This window comes from Sturnira hondurensis, unplaced genomic scaffold (assembly GCF_014824575.4).
Source record: "Sturnira hondurensis isolate 20B ecotype Veracruz unplaced genomic scaffold, ASM1482457v3 Scaffold0009125, whole genome shotgun sequence".
In the NCBI taxonomy this organism is placed as follows: Eukaryota; Metazoa; Chordata; class Mammalia; order Chiroptera; family Phyllostomidae; genus Sturnira; species Sturnira hondurensis.
In genome coordinates, this window is record NW_028081756.1 from 985,508 (window position 1) to 1,007,871 (window position 22,364).

Sequence of the window (22,364 nt, forward strand, 5' to 3'; positions counted from 1 at the left end):
AATTAAAACCACAATGAGATACCACTTTGTACTAGTCAGAATGGCCATCATATACAAATCAACAAACAAGTGTTGGAGAGGTTGTGGAGAAAAGGGGTCCCTAATCCATTGTTGGTGGAATTGCAGACTGGTACAACCACTATGAAAAACAGTATGAAAATTTCTCAGAAAACTGAAACTGGACCTACCTTTTGACCCAGCAATTCCACTGCTAGGATTATATCCTAAGAACCCTGAAACACCAATCCAAAAGAACCTATGCACACCAATGTTCATAGCAGCACAATTTACAATAGCCAAGAGTTGGAAGGAAGCTAGATGCCCATCAGTAAATGGATGGTTCAAAAAACTATGGTACATATATACAATGGAATTCTATGTAGCAGAAAGAAAGAAGGAGCTACTACCCTTTGCAATGGCATGGCTGGAACTGGAAAGCATTATGCTGAGTGAAATAAGCCAGGCAGTGAAAGACAAATACCATATGATCTCACCTTTAACAGGAATCTAAAGAAAAAAACAAACAAGCAAGCAAAATATGACCAAAGACACTGAAATTCAGAACAGGCTGACAGGGACCAGAGGGAAGAGGGGAGAGAATTTCAGGGGAAAAGGGGAAGGATTCACAGGAACTAGTATAAAGGACACATGGAGAACAACTAAGGTGGGTGTGGAAATGGGAGGAAGGTGGGGAGCATGGGGGGTGGGCTGGGAGGGGAGTGGAGGTCAGAAAACTGTACTTGAATAATAATTAAATTTAAAAATATTTTTAAATAAAAATAAATAAAATTACAAAAAAGGACAAGAACCATATAATATCACTAATGAAGGATATAAAACAAAAAGCAATAAATGAATAAACAAAGCAAACTCATAGGTGTAAAGAAGAGATTTGTTAGTTAGCAGATGGAAAGAGTGGTGGGAGGATGGCAGATAGTGTAAAGTGGATCACATATATGGTGATGGAACAAGACTACACATCCAGTAATGAACACACAGAGATGTCATATTATAAAGTTGCACACCTGAAATTTATATAATGTTATTAACCAATGTTACCCTAATAAATTTAATAAAAATAAATTTTAAAAAACAGGCTAACTCAATTAAAACCTTAAAGTGAGAAGTGAACAGAAAAACAAATTAGGGATTTAGAAAATGACTTAAAGAATTTTCCCAGAACTTGGAAGAAATAACAATAATGACTAAAATGCAAGGAGGCAGAACATGTAAAGGAAACATGTAAAATGGATTTCAGAAGAAAAGTATAAAACACAAAGCAGGAAAGAAGTAACTCAAGTGATCATAGGAAAGAAGAAGGGATAGTAATAGAATAGATTGTAAAAAAAGGAATTCACACCAGGTCCAAGCAGCATGGCATATACTCTGTATGCATCACCTCATCTAAACTTCAATACAAACCTTCAAAATAAATACGTAAATAAAAAACTTCCATAATCTTTTGAAGAAGGAATATTATTATTCATGCTTTTCAATGAGGAGCCTATAACTCAAAGTGGCTAAGTAATTTGTTTCATATTACACAATTCTCCTAGACTCCACAGTCCACAAATAATACTATGATCTGCTGCCCTTCAAGTAAGACTCAAACTTGCAGATGGAAAGGGCTTACTTAGTGTCAGATGACATTAATGAAGAGAACCACTAAAACCTTGAGATTAGCAGAGCATAAAGCTAGAGGAAGAAAGCAAAAACTGCGCTAGTAGATCACTGGAGGTAAAATAGAGTTACACTAGTCACATTTCCAGCCCTGGATTACTGAATCCTGGCTATAGCAGAAATTGTACCATATTTGGACACCAATTTGGAGTATACTCACATACAACTTCTTAGAGAACATTTCCTCAGGCCTGTGAGGCACAGCCATCTAGCTGGTACTGTAACTGAGTCTTCAAAAGGCCATTCAACCATTATGTCAGGCCAGCTGCTTCAGGGTGATGAGGAATATGGTAATCCTAGTGAACTGTATGAGCATGAGGCCACTGCCACAAATCATTTGTCTCAAAGTGAGTTCCCTGTGCTGTGCGGAATACCATAACAGTGGATAAAGCATTCTGTAGGTCCATGGATGGTAGATTTTGTGGAAGCATTGTATCCAAGGAAGGCAAATCTATACTCAGTGTGTATTTTAGTATGAATAAAGCACTGTTCCTTCTATGACAGAAGCAGTCCAGTGTAATCAAGCTGCCATCAGAAAGCTAGCTGTGACCTCAGAAAATTCTGCGCTACTGGGGCCTCAGTGTAGGTCTCTGCTGCTGGCAGATTGGGCACTCAGCAGAGGCCACAGCAAAGTCAGTCTTGGTGAGTGAAAGTCAATGCTGCTGATCCCATGCATAACCTCTATTCCTACCAGCATGTCTATTTTGTTCCTGGGCCCCTGGGCACTGGCAGGAGTGGCCAGGAAAGAGGCTGACTGATAACTACAGAATGGACTATGTTCACTTATTACAATCCTTTATATAAAGCACCCTTCAGTGAACATTCTCATGGGACATAAATATCTTCATGTTTTGGGGTTTTGGTTTGTTTTTGTTTTTGTTTTGCCCATTTGGAGAGCTCTAGCCATATACCTCTTCCCCAGACCTCCCTGTAACCAATTTTTCAATTGCGTTGCTTCCAAATCCCTGACCATCCAGCTAAGCCATTGGCTGCAGCCCATGAATTGCTACAGATTTGACCTCTGGTCATCTCTCCTCTATTCAAAGTGAAAAGAATGCCAAGTACACTGCTTAAAGTCCAACCAACTGGGAGGATTTCCCTTCATCACTGTCTTTAAGAGATGTCCCACAAAAGGGGCCATTGTGCTGCTGCTGTCTACTTCCAGGTGGTACCAGATGATAACATGTAGAATCATCTGTGAATGAAGACCCAGTTTTCTCTCCTTCAGTTAAATGATCATTAGGAATGCCTCATAAGGCCACAGATAAAGGCTAGGAAGAAGAAGGTGATATAGCGAGAGAGGGACCATGGGCATTTGGTTGCTTTATGTAATTTCCATGTGCCTTCATGGCCTGCTCAAGCCCGACCTTCTGTATACCACTTCTACTAGAGGATGGAGTGCTGCTATGCAAGCATACCTTTCTGGCAGGATGGCCCTTGGGTAAGTGTTCAGGACTTATTAAGGCCCAGTAGTAGGCAAAAAGCTGTTTCTCAAAAGAAAAGTAGTTGTAAGCAGATATTGGTAGGGCTTTGCTCCAAAATCCCTTGGGTCTGAGCTGTAGGGGCTACATATAGAAGCTGGCAAAGGCTCCAAACAGTATCTCTACCTTCCCCTGGCATTGCATCTGCTGGATTATATGGCTCATGTGGCAGAGCAGCTTGCATGTGGACCTGTTGCAGGGCCTTCTGTTGTTCTGAGCCCCACTCAGAATAGCAGCTCTTCAAGTCTGTTAGTATATAAGCCAGAGTATCATGCCCAAATGAGAAATATGTTGCCTCCAAAGTCCAGTGAAGTCCACTAGGAATTGTGTCTCTTTTGGCTATAGGAGGTCAGAGGCAACTTCTTATCCTTCACTTTAAGAAAAGTTATTTTGGCATGTCCCTCATACCACTGGATCTCTAGATATTTCGCCAAATTAGAAGGCCACTGAATTTTTGTTGGATTCATTTCCCACTCTCTGATATACAAAGGTCTTACTGCTAAGTCTAAAAGCACAGTCATGTGCTACATAAAGACGTTTCAGTCAACAATGAACCACATATGTGACAAAGATCTCATACGATTATAATGAAGCCAAAAATTCCTATTACCCAGTGACATGGTAGCAGTCCCTGGTAACATTGTAGCATAACACATTACTCATGTTTGTTATGATGCTGGTATTAACCTATCTACTGTGCTGCCAGACATATAAAATGCCACATGCCATATTTTTACTATACCTTTACTATGTTTAGGGATGTTTAGACACACTAACATTTACCATTGTGCTACAATTGCCTACAGTATTCAGTACAGGTTGATAGCCTAGGTATGTAGTAGCTATATCATCTTATACATTGTGTAAGTATACTCTGAGATGTTTGCATAGTAAAAAATTGCCCAATAACACATTTCTCAGAACATATCCCTGTCATTGAGCAACACATGACTGTAGTTCCTTGTAATTTCTTGCTCTCTAGGTTCAGTCAGCATAATGTCATCAATATAATAGACCAATGTGATATCTTAAGTAAGAGAAAGGTTTATCAAGATCCCCCTGAATTATGGCATAGAGCTGAAGAGTTGATATACCCAAGGTAGGCTTCTGGTAGTATTTACTAACTGGGATAGGGAAAAAAGCATTTGCCTAGTCCATAGGTGCATACCAAGTACCAAGGAATGTGTATGCAATCAAGTCTGGTACAGTAGCTGTAATTAAAATTGCTGTCTGCTTAACCTTAAAATCATCTGCTGTCATTCTCCAAGATCCATCTGGTTTCTGAACAGGTCAAATAGGTGAGTTGAATGGAAATATAATGGGAACCACTACCCCTGCATCTTTAAGTGATGGTGTAACTAACCTTTCTGCATTCTTTCTAGGAATGCAGTATTTCTTTTAGCTTACTATTTTTCTTGCTGGAAGCATATCTAGTAGCTTCCAGTTAGCCTTTTGCACTATAATATCCCTCACTCTACAGGTTAAGGAACTAATGTGGTGATCCTTACAATTGCTAAGTATTCTATTACAATTATGCATTCCCCCTGCCCTCTGGGAAATAACTATAATGGTTCAGTACCCACTGGATCCACTGTAAAATGGACCTAAGATAAAATTCCATTGATAATCTGACCTCCATTAGCATTACTCTAATTAGCAGGCCACAGTGATGTTTTGGGTCTCCTGGAATTAGTGTCAGATCAGTGCTAGTGTCAGCAATATCAACGTAGAAGACTCTCCAGAGTTTAGGGCTTAATATGCTCATCTTCATCAGGATCTTCCCACATCTTTCCATTACAAATTTCAGGGTCTCATACCTTCTCCACTGGTACCATAACCTTAACAGAAAACACCCTGCAAGGTTAGGAATTTTCTTTGCATTTTAATTCAGCTATTTGCAAGATGAGTCAGTCTCTGGGAGTGATTTTCAGCAGTCCCAACTCCATGGCTACAGGAGATAAGCGTTTCTTTCAGGGAAGACATAAAATCTTTTAGGTCACTTATGTGATGCCTGAGCTGGAAATTCAAATCTCTGAAATCATTTTTTTTCTTTCCCCACTTTGTCTAGCACAATTAGGAGCAAATAGCTAATCTCATTATATTTCTTAGTCTGAAAAAATTGTTCTAATGTATCAAATACACAGTAATACAGAAACTTGCTTCTTATAAGTAGTTGAGTAGGAATATAAAGCAGTGAGATTTTGTGCCACTTCACAACATGGATTACCAGTGCACTCTTTACGAACTGAAAGTAGTCATTAATGCCTTTATATATTTTCAAATTAGGGAATAAATTAATAAAAGTCATCTTTTTTAAGATACTGAGCATCCAGAACCATTCTTGATACCAAAATTTGTATTTGTCAGTGTTGTATAGAGAAATAGAATCAACAGGCTATATGTAGGCAGTGAAAAATTTATTTTAAGAAATCAGCTCACACGACTGTGGGGCTAGAGAGTCTAAAATCTGCAGGGCAGGCTGTCAAGCTGAAGATTCAGAGAAGAGCTGATGTTGCAGCTTTGAGTCTGGAAGGCAATTTGGAGGCAGAATGACTTTTTCCTCTGGTGGATTTCAATCTTTTTCTCTCAGTACTTTTAACTGAATGAAGAAAGTTCATCCGTATATGAAGGGTAATCTGCTTTATTCAAAGTATAATGATTTAGAGACCCAAGATGGCAGAGGAGTGAGTGGAAGCTAAAAAAACTAGAGAGAGCTGCATACAGAGTTTGAGACTATATTAACTATTTAGCCCATCTCTAACCAAAACAACTAATGAATCACAACAAAGACCTCAAATGAAGGGAACATGGAAAGAAAGGGAAATGGTAGAAAATAAGACTTGTAAAACAGTTTTTGGATGAGAATTTAAGTGCTAAAAATGATTTCTTGAAAGCATAAAGCACAGGAAAACCTATTAATAGTCTGGAAAAATAATTAATACAGGGAAGCACTGTTGCTTAATGGTTGAGCATAGGTTTAAATTCCAGATCTATATTCTATTTGCAGTATGACTGTGGGGAAAGTAATGAGTCTGCTTTAGCCATTTTGTAAAATGGAGATACTAAGAGTACCAACATCATAGAGTTGTGAGGATTAAATGAGTTACCACCTATGTGGAATTTAGATCAGTGCTGAGCACATATAAACATATTACTACTACTATTATTATTGCTAATATTATTGATGGTGATATTAATAGAAACAAACATTAAACAATCACTAAAGTATGAATCCTTGTTGAATCTCTCCCTTAGAAAACTGGTCTTTTCCCAGATTTTATATTATAATAATAAAATGTACAAAATATAAAAGGTATATTTGTTGCACTCAGTCACAAACCACACTTTTAAAGAAACTACTGAGGTATAATTGGCCTACACAAAAGCATTACTACAGTGAAGGTAATTTAACATTTCCATCACTAGTACAATGTTCTCATGTCCCTCATATCCTCTTATTTCCTCTCTGCTCATGCATCCCTGAAGTCTTTTGAGTATCTTAATCTCCTCTTCTTATAAGGACACCAATTGTGTTGAATTAAGGTTTACCCTACTGGCCTCATTTTAACTTAATCACCCCTTTGAAGGCCCTTTCTCCAAGTACAGTCACATTCTGAGGTCCTGGGGATTAGGACTTTAACGTACAGATTTGGAGGAACTCAATTCAGCCTATAATGTGCAGTATGCACTCTTTTTATTGCCTTTTCCCACTCCACATAATTACTTTGACTATATACAACATTATTTAATGCTGTTGAATATTTCATTAGTTTGCTTTTTTTTTTTTGCTGGGCAGTATTCCATCGTATGAGCATATCACATTTGTTTATGTACTCTTTGATGAACACCTGCTTGTTGTCAGTTTTTGGCTATAGAAAATAAAACTGATATGAGCATTTGTGTTCAAGTCTTCATGAAGACATATGATTCTATTTCTCTAAGAAAATACATAGGAGTAGACCTGTTGAGCCATATGGTAGGTAGATGGCTAACTTTACAAGAAATTGTTAAGCTCTTCACTGTAGTGTATGGGAAAAAATATATTACTATACTTTTCACTTTCATTTTGTTAATGATTAATGATGTTGAACACCTTTTCACATATTTGTCACCTGTATACCTTCTTCAGAGAAGCGATTGATCAAATATGTTGCTGACTTATTCTTGGCTTATTTGTCCTCTTATCAAATTGTAGGTATTCATCATGTATTCTAAATACAAGTCCTTTATCAAATAAATGTTTAGAATGTATTCTTCTCCAAGACTGTTGCATGCCTTCTTATTTTATAACAGTGTACTTTGAAAACCAATATTTTTTTTAATTTTATGAAGTCCAACTTGTTTTGTTGTTGTTTTTTTATAGTTTGGGATTTCTGTTAGAAAATCAATTTAGAAATTCTATTTAGAAAACTTTGCCAAACCCAAAGACACTAAGTTTTCCTTAGAAGTATTATGGCTTTAATGCTTATATTCAGGCTTATAATCTAGTTTGAATCTTTGTGGACAGGAGGGGTCATAGTTTACTTTCTGGTACAAGAATATGCAGTTATCCAGAACCATTTATTGAAAGATTATCATTTGCTTTCTGACTTGCATCTTTAAAATCAGATATGATCATCTGTTCTTTCCTCCTCATGTGATTGTAGAAAACATTTGATGAAAAATGTGTAAACCAACCAAGGAGGTAAAAGACCTGTACTCAGAAAACTACACAACACTGAAGAAAGAAATCAAGGAAGACACAAACAAATGGAAGCATATACCGTGTTCATAAATTGGAAGAATTAACATCATCAAAATGTCCATTACCCAAAGCAATTTATAGATTCAACACAATCCCTATTAAAGTACTAATGGCATATTTCACAAATATAAAACAAACATTTCAAGGGTATACGTGGAACCATAAACAACCCTGAATAGCTGTAGCAATTTTGAGAAAGAAGAGCAAAGTAGGAGGGATCACAATACTTGATATCAAACTATATTACAAGGCCACTGTAATCAAAATCATCTGGTACTGGCATAAAAACACACACACAAACCAATGGAACAGAATAGAGAGTGAAGAAATAAGCCCAAGTCTCTGTGGTCAATTAATATTTGACAAAGTGGACAGAAGCATAAAATGGAATAAAAATAGCCTCTTCAACAAATGGTATTGGGAGATCTGGACAGCTATATGCAAAAAAATGAAACTCGAGCACCAATTTACAGCATATACAAAAATAAATTCAAGGTGAATAAAAGACTTCAGTGTAAGTTTATACTTAAGTATAAGTCATGACACCATTAAAGTCCTAGAAGTAAACATAAGCAGGAAAATCTCAGATATTCCTCACAGCAATATTTTCACTGATATGTTTCCTAGAGCAAGGGATATAAAGGAAATAATAAACAAATGGGACTTCATCAAACTAAAAAGCTTCTGCATGACTAAAGAAAACAGCATTAAAATGAAAAGAGAACCAACTGTATGGGAAAACATTAGCCAGTAATTGTTGGGAACCACTCTGCCTGATTTCAGGAATTGTAACTATCTCCCATGGCTAAGACTGAGTGAGCAACCTCCAGAATGCAAGCCACTAAGGAGACAAAGCTCATCTCTGGTAGCAAATGCTGCCTCTACTTCCTCCCCCTCCCCGTTAAGCATGGTCGGTTAGTCCATGACAGGTACGACTCCTCAGAGAGGGGCCTAAGCTAGACACAATCACCTGGGAAGCCATCAAGGAAGGACTCAGGGGGCTGCAACAAAGAGGGAGTGATGGACCCTCACCCCCTGGCTATTCTGATATAGCCCAAGTCCCCATTTCCATTTGGGAGAAGCACTTCCTGACTCTAATCCACTTATGCCTAAAAGCCTATGATGGGGTAGGTGGTGCAGCCCCTTGCCAGCTAGAGCAGGATCCGGAGTGATTGGGCATAAGAAAGAATTCACAAAGTCCTGTGAAGCCTGCTTTGCTAAGAGTGCTTTCATTCATATGATAAGGTTCCAAGCAGGAAACGAGTATGTCTCCCACAGTTTTTGCAACCCCCTTACCTGACAGACACTGACTCAGACTAAGCCCTCAGATCTCTTTGAAATGTTACCTATTGTTTGATCCTTGCTGCCTGACATTGATTGATGAGCTTTACATGTATTCCTCTGTGTTCCGAACCTAATAAAAGCTGTTGAAAAAGGGGCTCTTGGTCTTTCTCCTCTGAGAGACTGACCACCTCTCCTCCCCAAGCAGATCATGTCTTGGTAGTTTCACTTTCATTTGTGGCAGACAGGGAGACTTGTGGGCAAGTTCACCCTCACAAATAATACCTTGGGCAAGGGCTTGAGCTTCAAAATATATAGAGAACTCACATGACTCCACTCCAGAAAGACAAACAATCCATTTTTAAAATGGGCAAAACACCTGAATAGACACTTCTCCAAGGAGGACATACAGAGAGCCCAGAGATAAATAAAAAATTACTCAGCATTACTAGCCATCAGAGAAATGCAAATTAAAACCACTTCACACCAGTCAGGATGGCAATCATAAACAAATCAATCAACAAGTGTTGGAAAGGATGTGCAGAAAAGAGAACCCTAGTGTACTGTTGTTGGTATTGCAGACTGGTGCAGCCACTGTGGAAATCAGTATGGAATTTCCTCAGAAAACTAAAAATGAAACTTCCTTTTGACCCAGCAATGCCACTGCTTGGATTATATACTAAGAATCCTGAAACACCAATTCTAAAGCACTCTTGCACCCCAATGTTCATAGCAGCACAATTTACAATAGCCAAGTGCTGGAAGCAACTCAAGTTCCCATCAGTAAATGAATGAATCAAAAAACTATGGTACATTTATACAATGGAATTCCAAGCAGCAGAGAGAACGAAGGAGCTCCTACCCTTTGCAACAGTATGGATGGGACTAGAGAGTGTTGGGAACTGCCCAGTCTGATTTCAGAAGTTGTAACCTGCCTTGGCTAAGGCTAAGCAAAAGGCCACTAAGAAGACAAAGCTTGTCTTTCTGGCAGGGGCATCACCTCTGTCCCGTTTTACTTCACCCTGCTTGGCCCCAAGCAGATGACTGGTTAGCCAATGACAGGTAAGATTGTCAAGGGAGGGACAACCTAAGATAGGTATGGGCATGAAGAGTCCCTCAGGCTTCCCTGGGGGGCTATAGAAAAAGGGGGTGATGGAACCTTGCACCTAGGCTTTGACATGGCCTGAGTCCTCATTCTGTCTGCAGGAAGTCTCCTAATCTCTTGGCTGCCTTACTTCCCCTGCCTGACTTAAGCCTGAAACAATGCAGGGTGCAGCCCTGTGCTAAAAAGGGCAGGTTTCCTTGGCAATGAGGCCTAAGAAAAGAATGTATAAAATTCTATGAACCCTGCTTTGCTAAGAATGCCCTCAATTTAAATAAGGGTCCAAGCATAAAATGAGTTTTTTCCCCAAAGTTTGATGGCCCTTTGGCTATCTGACCCTGACTCAGAATAAGCCCTCATAGTTCTTTGAATGTTATCTATTGTTTGGTCATTACTTCCTGACAATAAATGATGAGCTTTATGTATAAGCTCTCTATTCCTATGCAAATTAAACCCAATAAAATTCCATTGAGGAACAGGCTGTGGGCTCTTCTCCTTTGAGAGATTGGCCACCTTTCCTCCCCAAGCAGATCATGCCTTGGTAGACTTATTCTCATCTTTGACAGGTAAGGGGGCTTTGTGGACAAAGCAACCCGACAGGAGAGCATTACTCTAAGTGACATAAGCCAGGTGGTGAAAGACAAATACTATATGATCTCATTTTTAAGTGGAACCTAATCAACAAAACAAATAAGCAAGCAAAATATAACCAGAGACATTGAAATTAAGAACAATCTGACAGTAACCATGAGGAGGTGGAAGGGGATATTGGGGGGGAAAGGTGGGAATGATTTTCGGGAACAACTATAAAGGATATATAGACAAAACCAAGGGGGATGGAATTAGGGGAGAAAGGTGGGGATGGCTGGGGTGGGTGCAGAGTGGTGGGGGGCGTAAATGCAGACAACTGTACTGAACAACAATAAAATAGTTTTTAAAAAATGTGCAATCCTGCTCTGAAAAGTGGAAAATTCATAGAAATATAAGTCACTAATATCATTATTTGTTAGTTAGGTCAGGCACCCTTTTATGGGCCTTAAATATATTTTAATCTCAGAGTTTATTTCCTCATCTGTAAAACAAGAATACCAATATCTGACTGGTCTACTTTAGAGAAATTTGATAAATATTGTGCATTTAAAAGTGCTTCATAAGCCCTGGCTGGTGTAGCTCAGTGGATTGAGCGCGGGCCTGCGAACCACATAGTCGCGGTTTGATTCCCAGTCAGGGCACATGCCTGGGTTGCAGGCCAGTTCCCGGTTCCTGGCGGGGGATGCACGGGAGGCAACCATACATTGATATTTCTCTCTCTCTCTCTCTCTCCTTCTCTCTCTCTCTCTCTCCTTCCCTTCCCCTCTAAGATAAATAAATAAAATCTTAAAAAAAAAAGTGCTCCATAAATTGTAAAGTGCTATAGAAATGCAAGATACTTCTTTATACCTGGAAGCCCCTGGATATCAAGTGGGGCCCATTCTTTTTTTGCACAATAGTACAGGACTATAACTATGACTGTGAAGCTGGAGCTATGCAAAAAAATGTTTGTAAACAAGGGTACAAGTTGCAATTATTCCATAACCCTTAAAATGTTTTTAAAAATGTTTTCAAAACATCAGAAACCCTCTGTTGATTACTAATCTAAGAAAAGTGTAAAAATAGCAACAATAATATTAATTTAGCACACTGGAATTTAAAACATTAGAAACATTGAAAACAAAAGCAATTACTTTGTTAAAAAACTTATCAAGAATAGTCCGAACAGTGTTTGCCTCTTCTTTTCATCACATGACTAACAATACAGGCTGAGCATTTCTATGTCTTGATGAACTATAAGACTTCCTTCCTAGTTTAAATCATTTCCCACCATTTTATCCTTTGCACTTTCTATGTTGTGTAACAGCACCTCCAGTTCCTTTATTGTGAAGGTTTTGCCACTCCCACTTCCTTTAGGACACATTTACCCTTTCTGTTCCAAATACTTTCCTCATTTATGCCAATAAATTCCCCTTTAACAAGTTCTTGCTTCATATCTAGAGTATCTTCAGTGGTGGCAGTGCTAACATTTTCCTGGTCAGCTATTTCTTTTATAACTCTATTTACATTCTCTTAGAGATTTTACTTCCACTGTTATCACTTTTCCTTTTTTTATGCAATTTCATCTTTTTTGTCAATTCCGTCTTTTGATTTTTTTAAACATTTTATTTATTTACTTATTTTTAAGATTTTATTTATTTTTTAGAGAGAAGGGAAAGGAGGAAGAAAGAGAGGGAGAGAAACATCAGTGTGTGGCTGCCTCTCATCTGGCCCCGACTGGGGACCTGGCCCATCCCAGGCATGTGCACTGACTGGGAATCAAACTGGTGGCCTTTCGGTTTGCAGACTTCACTCAATCCACTGAGCTACACCAGCCAGGGGTCCTTCTTTTGATTATCTATATCCAGTAAAATGTTATGTCAGTTTATCATTGAAATATAAGGAAGCAACAGAGCTGCATACTTTGCTGTCTGTGTGTGAGCTGAATAAGCAGCACAGAGTGACAACTGCTGACATATTTGAAAAGAAGTGACATGATTATTTACTGGTCATGATGCACATCTGTTACATAGTGCTTTGTGGACAGAAAGTTAGGAATGAAGTTTATGCTTTATGTAATACTCATAGTTGATATGTCATGATTACTGAAATTTCAATTGTGTTGTTGAGGGGTGGTTGATATTTAACTAAACACAGTAACTGCAATTTGTACATACTGGAGCCATGCAAAGTGAGGACTTCCTGTACTTGCAGTGTCCTGAAATGTGTGAAATTTCCATTTAGTGTACTCAGCATTGGAAGAGGAAGGAAAATTAATTAATTCTTTGGCTTTCTTTTTTTTCCTTTTTTAAAATTTATTTAATTATTATTCAAGTACAGTTTTCTGTCTTATCCTCCCATCCCAGCCCACCCCCCCCCCAGTGCTCCCCACCTCCCACCCATCCCCCCTGCCTTAGTGTTGTCCATGTGTCCTTTTTTTATTTAATTCTTGTTCAAGTACAGTTTTCTATCTTATATTCCCAGCCCTGCCCATCCCTCGCCCAGTGCCTCCAACCTCCCTCCCATTTCCGCCCCCCACCCTCAGTTATTGTCCATGTGTCCTTTATACTTGTTCATGTGAGTCCATCCCCTTTTCCCCTATGATTGTCTCCCCCCTCCCCTCTGGACCCTGTCAGCCTGTTCTGTATTTGAGTGTCATTGGTCGTATTTTGCTTGCTTGTTTGGTTTGTTTAGATTCCTGTTAACGGTGAGATCATATGATATTTGTCTTTCACCGCCTGGCTTATTTCGCTCAGCATAATGCTTTCCAGTTCCATCCATGATGTTGCAAAAGGTAGTAGTTCCTTCTTCCTTTCTTGATGTTTCTTCAGAGACCTCCTCTATTAATTCCAAGTAAGTGTGATGAAGAAATTTTAAAAAATGTTCTTTGATTGTCACTTATGTAGACTTATTTTAAATTAAATTACACTGTGGTATCAGGTAGATAAATCAGTGAACTTCAGAGTAGAACTTCGTTGAATAATATTTGATATTCTTTTAAGGTAAAATCAAAAAGTTTTATATGACTTTCCATAGTTTTAATCATTTAACTTTACTTTTTCATATCTTGGCATCTTTTTAGTTGTCACTTTCCTTATACCCAGAATTAAAAAGCCAGATCAAATGTTAAGTATATCCAATATCCTAAGATGAGTTTCTTCTACTCCCAAGAGGCTCATTTTAGAGGACTGCTTGCATTTGCATGTGACTCAGTTTCCTAGTTTGGACAACTGGGTGGTTGCATTAAATAAGGTATATAATAAAGGAGGAATGTCAAATTGGAGGGAAAAATTGTAATTTAACTTAGAAATTTTTTGACTTTGAAAGGAATATAAGGCCTAGAATGAGATTGCCTAAGATTAGCACTGTGTTGTGTTTTGTTTCTGCTCTTTGGATGGCCTGAGACAGTTAAATCTTCTAAGCAACCAACCAGGTGGGGAAGGCAGTGGTATTAGTATCACTTAGCACAGGGAAGCAATGTGTAGGGCCCCATGGAAAGAATCAAAGCGTAGCCTCCTGTTGGAGAATATATTGACAACTTTATTGTCCAGGACAAGGAATATAAATGGCCCCATTCTAATCATGTGTCTGAATGAAATGGCTAGGGAAGGTGGTCAGGGCTTGTTGAACCAAAAGTGACAGATGTCTTAAAGTATTAGACTATATTTTAGATAGTCCATGGCCATAGAAGTAACAACAAATGCATAGAAACAAGGTTGAAGGACTTCTGTAAATAATCCCATGACAGTGGCTGGAAGAAGTACCTGGAATAGAAGACTTGACTTTTTAGCTGCAAGGGGTGTCCAAACTTTTGGCATCTCTGGGCCACACTGTAAGAAACAGAGTTGTCTTGGGCCACACATTAAATACACTAAAACATGTAATCACAAAAAAATCCTCATAATGTTTTAAGTAAATTTATGATTTGTATCGGGCCACATTCATAGCCATCCTGGGTTCTTTGCGACCTGCAGGCCACAGGTTGGACACCCCTGTAGCATGTCCAAAAAATATGCTCCAGTTGCTGACTGCTAGAGCTCCTTATCATGGTCACAAGTCAAAATGCCTAACACTGAAAGCCATACAACCCACTTCTTATCTTTTCCCAAGTGTAAACAAGAAAATAATCAAAACCATTTTTAGCTTACATGGAAGAATATCTTGATATCTGTTTTTGTATCTGTTGCATCGTTCATTCCCAGAGTTGTACTCGCAAGGCAGATTTTTATATTCTAAAGCCTTTAAAGGTAAGAAATATAAGTCATATATTTACTACAACAAAAAAGACCTACCTTTGTTTAGTGTTCATGATCCTTAACACTCTGGGTATTATTTCTTCACCCATGTAACAGATGTTGACATGACCTTATGTTAAATTTTGTATGATAAGTGAAGAAATCAAACCCCATTTAAAAAGTACTATATAAAATATCTCAAATTTAATATGTCAATCAACTAGTTGCTTGATGAAGAAATGTTAAACTCTTAGATATTATTTTTTTGCTTGAACTTCAATACTCTTCAACTTTCCTTAAAAGAAAAGCCAATACAGAATATTCACTTCTTAAGACCTCTTCATAAATCTACCATTTTATAGACAAAAAATAGAATAACAGCAACAAAAATATATAAACATTTAAACAAAACACACAAATAATCTCACACTTTACTCATTACCCCATAAAAAATTACAGCTAGGACACCAACTAAAGAATACATCCTTTCAAAAAATATTATCTGATAGACAGAAAACTGTACTTGAAAAATAATTAAATAAATTTTAAAAAAGGCACAAAAATATTATCTGCCAAATGTAAATTCAATAAACATTTATTAAATGTTTAGTATGTACTTAGCACTCTTCTAGATATTCATTACAGAAATGAGTCTGAATCTAAAAATGGCTTCACCCTAAAGGAGTTAACACAGAGGCTAGAGAGGTGGACGTGTGAACAATGTACAAAGATACCAGTATAAATGATACCACCAGATTGTACCTGAAGGTATGGGAAGGAAAGCTTCTAGAAAGTCTGGTATGTGTGTGTGCATGCATGCATGTGTGCATGTGTGTGTGTGTGTGTAAGGAAAGAAGAGCAAAGATGCCTGGTTATTATTCCAGGTTAAAAGACAGGAATAAAGGCATGGAGGCATAGGGGTCCTCTCAGGGAAACAGTGAAAAATATGTAACTAGAGCATGGGACACATGACCTAGCCCAAAGGAAACTATAACTACCTGGAAGGCCTTGTTTCATAAAGGCCTTCAAAAGAAATTGATATATATCTAGTCCTACTCTGTAGAATATTGATAGATAAAGCCTTAAAGCCTTCACATTTTAAAAATTCTTCAGTAACTCTTAGCTGCCAACTTAGCACCCCCAGTCTTTAAATAGGTACTGGCAACTCCTACAATGGGGAATGAGAAAAATATTGTAGAAATATAGGAACAATTTTGTAAAATAAGATTAACCAGGAAAGATCAGAGTTAACAGATGGTAAAAAATAATATAAAACTATGCTAATTAAAACAATTTGGTACCAGTCTATGAATAAACAAATGAATGGAAAAAGACCAAGAACAAATTAAAATGTATGTAGGAATTCAGTAGATGATAAGACTGGCATTTTACATGAGAAGTTTTACAAGAGAAGTTTCCAGAAAATCCATGGACCACTAGGTAGCCATATAATGCTGGATCCCTACCAAATACCTTATAATGAAAAAGTCTATCTGGATCAAAGATTTATATTTTAAAAATCATCAAAATATTAGGAAAAAACATAAAATTATTACAATTCTAAATTGAAAGTGGAATTTATAAAAGACACAGAAGACCCTGAAGCCCAGAAAGAAAAGCCCATATGGCAAGCCATATGTGACCATTAAAAATAGCTATTTTTTATTAGTAATTATGTGCACACATACGTGTGTAACACAATCATCAAATTGGAAGTTTACCATATATAACACATACAAAAGGGATAATTTCTTCATTATGTAAAGACTTATTAATGAATAGGTAAAAGAATAAGTAGAACATGGGGCAAATAATTGGAACTAGCAGTGCACTAAAAATAAACATGAAAGGCTTAATTAAAACCACATGGAAAGCTATTCCTCTGTTCTCAAATAAAGAACTGCCAATTAGATCATCAATAAGGAATCATTTGTCATTTAAGAAATGAGCAAATATCTAAAAATTTAATAGTGCCAAATACTGGTTACTTTTCTAGGAACTTGTTCTAAAGAATATATACACATATGCACAGGCATATGAAGAAGGGTGAATGTTGTTCACAACAGTCAAAACAAGAATAATGTAAATATCCACCGTAGGTGATTTTTTAAAGGTCTTTATTCAGGTAATCAACAACCATGCAACACAATAACAATGAGCTAGAACTATATGTGCTGATAATATATTTGGAAGTTATTTCCTATGCGGAAAATGTTTTAAAAGGAAAGGAGGGATAGAATAGTAAGATAATTATATGCAAATAATTTTTCTATTAGTATAAATGAGAAACTTACTAGTGGAAAGGGGGCCTAAAACAAGTTAAAGGAGAAGAAGGAGATTTTGTAATCTTTTATGCTATTTGACTTTTTTTTTAACCAGGTACACCTATAAATTCTAAAACAAACTTAATATTTAAAAATAAATGTAATTTAATGGAGGAAAGATGGGGAAGGGTCAAATCAAAAAGTATGTATAAAGAACACATGGACAAGGACAATGGGCAGGGGAGGATTGAATGTGGAAGAAGGGGGATAGGCAGGGAGGGGGAGAGATATGGGGACAATGGGGACAACTGTAATTGAACAACAATAAAAAAAATTAAAAAATAAAATAAATGTAATTTAAAAATGAAAACAATGTATGTACTCAATCTTTAAAAAAAGAAAAAGAAATTCTCTGATATTGATGTGGAAGAAGAAATAACATATAGACTTTTGTTAAGACCAAAATATTTACCATAAATTCCTGGATGATTTCATGTTCTTGTACTTTTTTCTGAAGTATTTTAAAACAATCCTTGATGGCTGATTTCTCATGAAAACTGAATATTAATGGCTGAACCTGAGCCAACTGAGCTAACTCCCTTTCAGAAACAATTTGTATACCTAAGAGAGAGAAAAATTCACATTTGTAACTTATTTGTACGTACATAAAGGGAGATTTTATTGTTGTTTTCTCCTAAATAAAGTCACCGTCACTTAAGGATTAATGGAATTTTATTTTTTCAGAGGTGAAGCATCTATTACTTTGAAAGTATCCTTGTTTTGGAAAAATCATAAGTATGTACCTTGAAATCACATAAAACCCACTATTCTTAGAGAACACTGTAAGTGCTAGAGGGCATAACAGATGCACTAGACCTGCACTGCAAGCGCTCTGTTGGGCAATGTGAATTGAGCCTATGTACTGACAATTACATCAAGACAAGCATGTACAAGATCTGGATAGGAAAAGAGAGAACCTTTCTCTTCTTGGAACCAAGTGTTTGCAAGTCCCTGGAGTCTGAGATGAGAGGATGTGGAGAGTCTAACACACTCTTTCTTCTAAAACAAATCAAGCACACATATATACATGTGCACATACATGTACACATGCACATAACACAAATGAATAAAGAGGAATATATTATGTGATTGATAAAACTAAAAATAAATATATACTATTATAATTACACATAATATATATTATATATACACTTAGAATACAATAGTTTCTATTTAATAGTACACATAGAAATTTTCTTTTTTAAATGAAGATCTTTTAGATCATATTGACAGTCTAGATTCCATATATCTGAAATTTTATAAATAATGTTCATTGGCCAAAATGTAATAAGTCTATAAGTACTAAAAGAATATTTTTTAAATTTCAGAATTTTGAAGTAAAATACCCAAGAGAAACCAGTTCTCTAAATCTCTGTCTAAAGCCAAATAATATAAAGTATTGGGTTGACCAAAAAGTCTATTTAGGTTTTTCCATATAAAAGACACATTTTTCATTTCCACGAATAATTTTATTGATTTGGATATTTTGAGTATGTTGACTTTCTCCCACTATTGGCTTCTAGTGGGTAGAGGCCAGGGGTGCTGCTAAACATCCTCTAATGCATAAGACAGCCCCAAAACAAAGAGTTATTTGGCCAAAATGTCAATTGTACCAAGAAACTTCACAAATCACTCGATATGCTCGAGCATCATAGCACCTTCTCCATACACTGCACAAATCTTTTTGTGTGTGTGTTCCAGTTGTATTTTAACTTTTCTTGGAATAATAAAGCATAATATGCCAAAAGTGTTATGTATTTTCTTCCATCTTCAATATTAAAGTGGTTGCACAAAAATTTACCAATTTTGACGTTTTTTTTAATGCACGCTGACAGCTGTCACAATACAATTTAACAAAATTTATTTGAATGAAGTCAAAGACAACTAAGTACTCCTATAGCCATCTTATGGAAAAAACTAAACACACTTTTTGTCCAACCCTAATAAAATCAAGTTAATACTACCAAAAAGTATATTAGAAGCAATTAAGCAGAATAATGAGCATAAAAAAGGTGGGAGTTTCTGAAAACCTGCACAGCCTCGGGAAACTCATCTTTTCTTGGAACACTACTACAGCTAAAAGTTTTCTGTAAGGCTGGGAGTAAGGGACTGTGGATTGGGAGAGACATTCACAGAAATCTTATAATTTTTCACAGATATCTCTAACTGTAGTATGAGATGAGGTCTAGGAAGCTCAGAAGGAAAGATAAAATATCCACAGGAGCAGAAGCCCTTTTGTCATCTTTGACCCCCGAAAGAAAAACACTTAGAGCTTTTCATTGTATTCTGGCCTTGCTGGGGGGGAAAAAAAGCTGAGGAAAGGCAGAAAGGAAAGGAAAGACAGGGTACAATGACTGCAGTGGATACTGTTGTTGACTCCCCAACACTGATTCTACTCTGATGGTTAGTTAAAGCCTTTTGTGATCACTCCACAATAATTTCTTTGCCAGTGAACAATTCAGGAATAGGTAGGTGATTTGGCCAGTCAGAAGCAAGGAGAAGTTTATTCAGGGCTAATGGGCAAGAGAATCTAGCCTCTATCCCACTCCCATCCCCTGTCCAGACATAAGCACAGAAACATATGGCCCTGATTATCATAAGCAGCCCTATTGTAGCCATAAAAAGAATTAGCTGAGTATAGCAAATATGAAAAAATAAAGAATCTATGTTCTTGATAAGATCACTGAGCAACTAATCATAGTGAATCCCAATCAGCTCCTACCTCTGATCTCCATTATAAAAGAAAATATATTTCTTTATTGCTAACATCATTTTGAATTTGTTTTTTTATTGCAGCCTGGTTCAAGCATTCCAAAAATCTGTATAGGTCAGGCTTCACTGCAGATAACATAAATCATTACAGAGAGATGTTATCTAGCTAGCTAGTGCTGACATCAATGGTAGGTTGAAAGATCAGGTGCTTCCCCTATTATGACCCCAAAATAACACTACGGAATGGTTTGACAAGAAAAGTGCTACTTTTGCCAGGAGGAGGAATCTGAGGAAGCTGGACACTACAACTCTAACTCTTATCTCCTGGATGATATTACCTTAGCAACCATGGAATACTTAAAAATTCACCACCATAGCCATCGGCTCTAGTAATGTACCACCTTAGCTGTAATGAAGCACCAGAAATGCCATGCCTGCTATGGTGTGCACCAGCAACACAGATGTTTCTCTACACATTTAAGTCTTGGTTAAGTGCATGTGATTGGTCAAACTGTATCCACCAGGATGTCAGAAATGTAATTTTTTTGTTTTCCTGCCTGGGCCATACAGGCAGGTACATGAGGAGGAAGGTATAGTCAATGCTGAGTAAGCTGATCTGCAACATATGAGACCTGACAATTCAACCACATCCTTTCTGTGTTCTGCTCCTTTTCCTTCAACCTTTGACACATGTCATTGTCCTTGGGCAAAATCTAGTTGTTAAAGTGTCATTTACATAAAGAACAATTTTAAATTCAAGTTAAATGGAATGAGAGCCGAAGAATTTATTAATGCTTAATTAGCAAAATCAAACAGATGAAGAGCTATACATGCTACTGAACAAGATAGAAATAAAACATGAGGTGTGGGAAAAAATGAGAAATGCAATATAGCATGCAAAATATTTAAGTCATTCTGAATGAAACATAAATTGTAGATCCACCATCTTAGAAACAAGTAATAAGAATATGAATTATTTAGAATAATAAGACAAAATGAGATAAAAACACAGAATAAGGCAAAAATTTTATAGACCTAATAAAATAAATTAAAGGTAAAAAGTACATGATTATAGAACTAATAATTAAATACTGCAATAAAGAGAGTAGACAAAAGTTAACTTATTTATAGAACAGAGATGTGTGTATAAATTAATGAAAAAAAGAAAAGAGGGAAAAACAAAAGATAATGCATATAAAGACTTCATCCGAAGCTCAGGAGAAAAACTGGAGACAAGGTGTGGAATTTAGGAAACCCTCCCTCATGGTGCAAACTTGAACAGGGGAACAGCAGCTTCTACAGGAAAGACATGAAGCCCCAGCCAATGGCTTTCCTCCTATCTTACCCAGGGATCAAAAGCATAACAAGTTGGAAAACTGCCCTTTTTTCCAAACCCTGTTACTCTCAAAGCATAGGTTAATACCTCCAACACTGGGGACAGAGAAGGTAGAAAAGCATGCTGGGCTCCAACCATAACATATCTCCTACCTCTAAAGAAAGGGCAGAATAACTGAGAAGGCACCATCCCAGGGACATGCACAAGAATAAGGTTGATCAAGGACAACAGAGAATGTCACTCCCATCTACAACCAAATTAGCAAGCAACAGAATTACAAGTAAGAGCATTATTATATTGTTAAGGAAAGGACCAGACCATGGATATAAACTTTATCTTAGGTGAAGGTACAATGGGGAGACCTAAAGTAAAGGGTAGAAAAAACATTGAGGTAAACCATCTGGCATGTCATATTCCACTCTAAGCACAAGGTAACAATACCAGAATCTGAAACTGGTGGTGCACTGAGAGTTAGGAAAGCACCATAAAAACCCAAATCCTGCTCAATTCCTAACTAAATTAATTCAACTCCTTACCCATTCCCATTTACCTCAGTCTCTAGAACACAAGATATCTGGATTTCAACAACAAGAACAAAAAGTATGTGGCACACAAAGAAGCAAGAAAAAAATAAAATAAAACTGTTAGGAGACAAAGCAATCAGCAGAACCAGAAGAGATATGATATCAGTTTAAAATGATCAGACACTTAATTTAAAATATGATCAATGATTAAAGGCTTTAGTGAAAAAAGTAGACTACATGTATGAACAAATGGGGAATTGCGTCAGAGATACAAAAAAAATGCCAAAAGTGAAAAACACTGTAACAGAAATAAAGAATGCCACCAATGGACTCATCAATAGACTCAATGGCAGAAAGAAAAGAATCAGCGAACTT

General features: G+C 37.0%; 1 protein-coding gene across 1 annotated transcript in view; it reads right to left on the bottom strand.

Annotated features, from left to right (window-relative positions):
- PTPN20 (protein tyrosine phosphatase non-receptor type 20) overlaps window positions 1-22,364 on the bottom strand; it is a 105,026-nt gene that overhangs the window by 29,625 nt on the left and 53,037 nt on the right. Inside the window, exons 6-7 of the mRNA XM_037056654.1 lie at window positions 17,830-17,978; window positions 15,007-15,097 (exon numbers count right to left, since the gene is read on the bottom strand). Of these exons, the coding sequence (XP_036912549.1) occupies window positions 15,007-15,097; window positions 17,830-17,978 (240 nt within the window). The remainder of the gene's footprint in view (window positions 1-15,006; window positions 15,098-17,829; window positions 17,979-22,364) is intronic.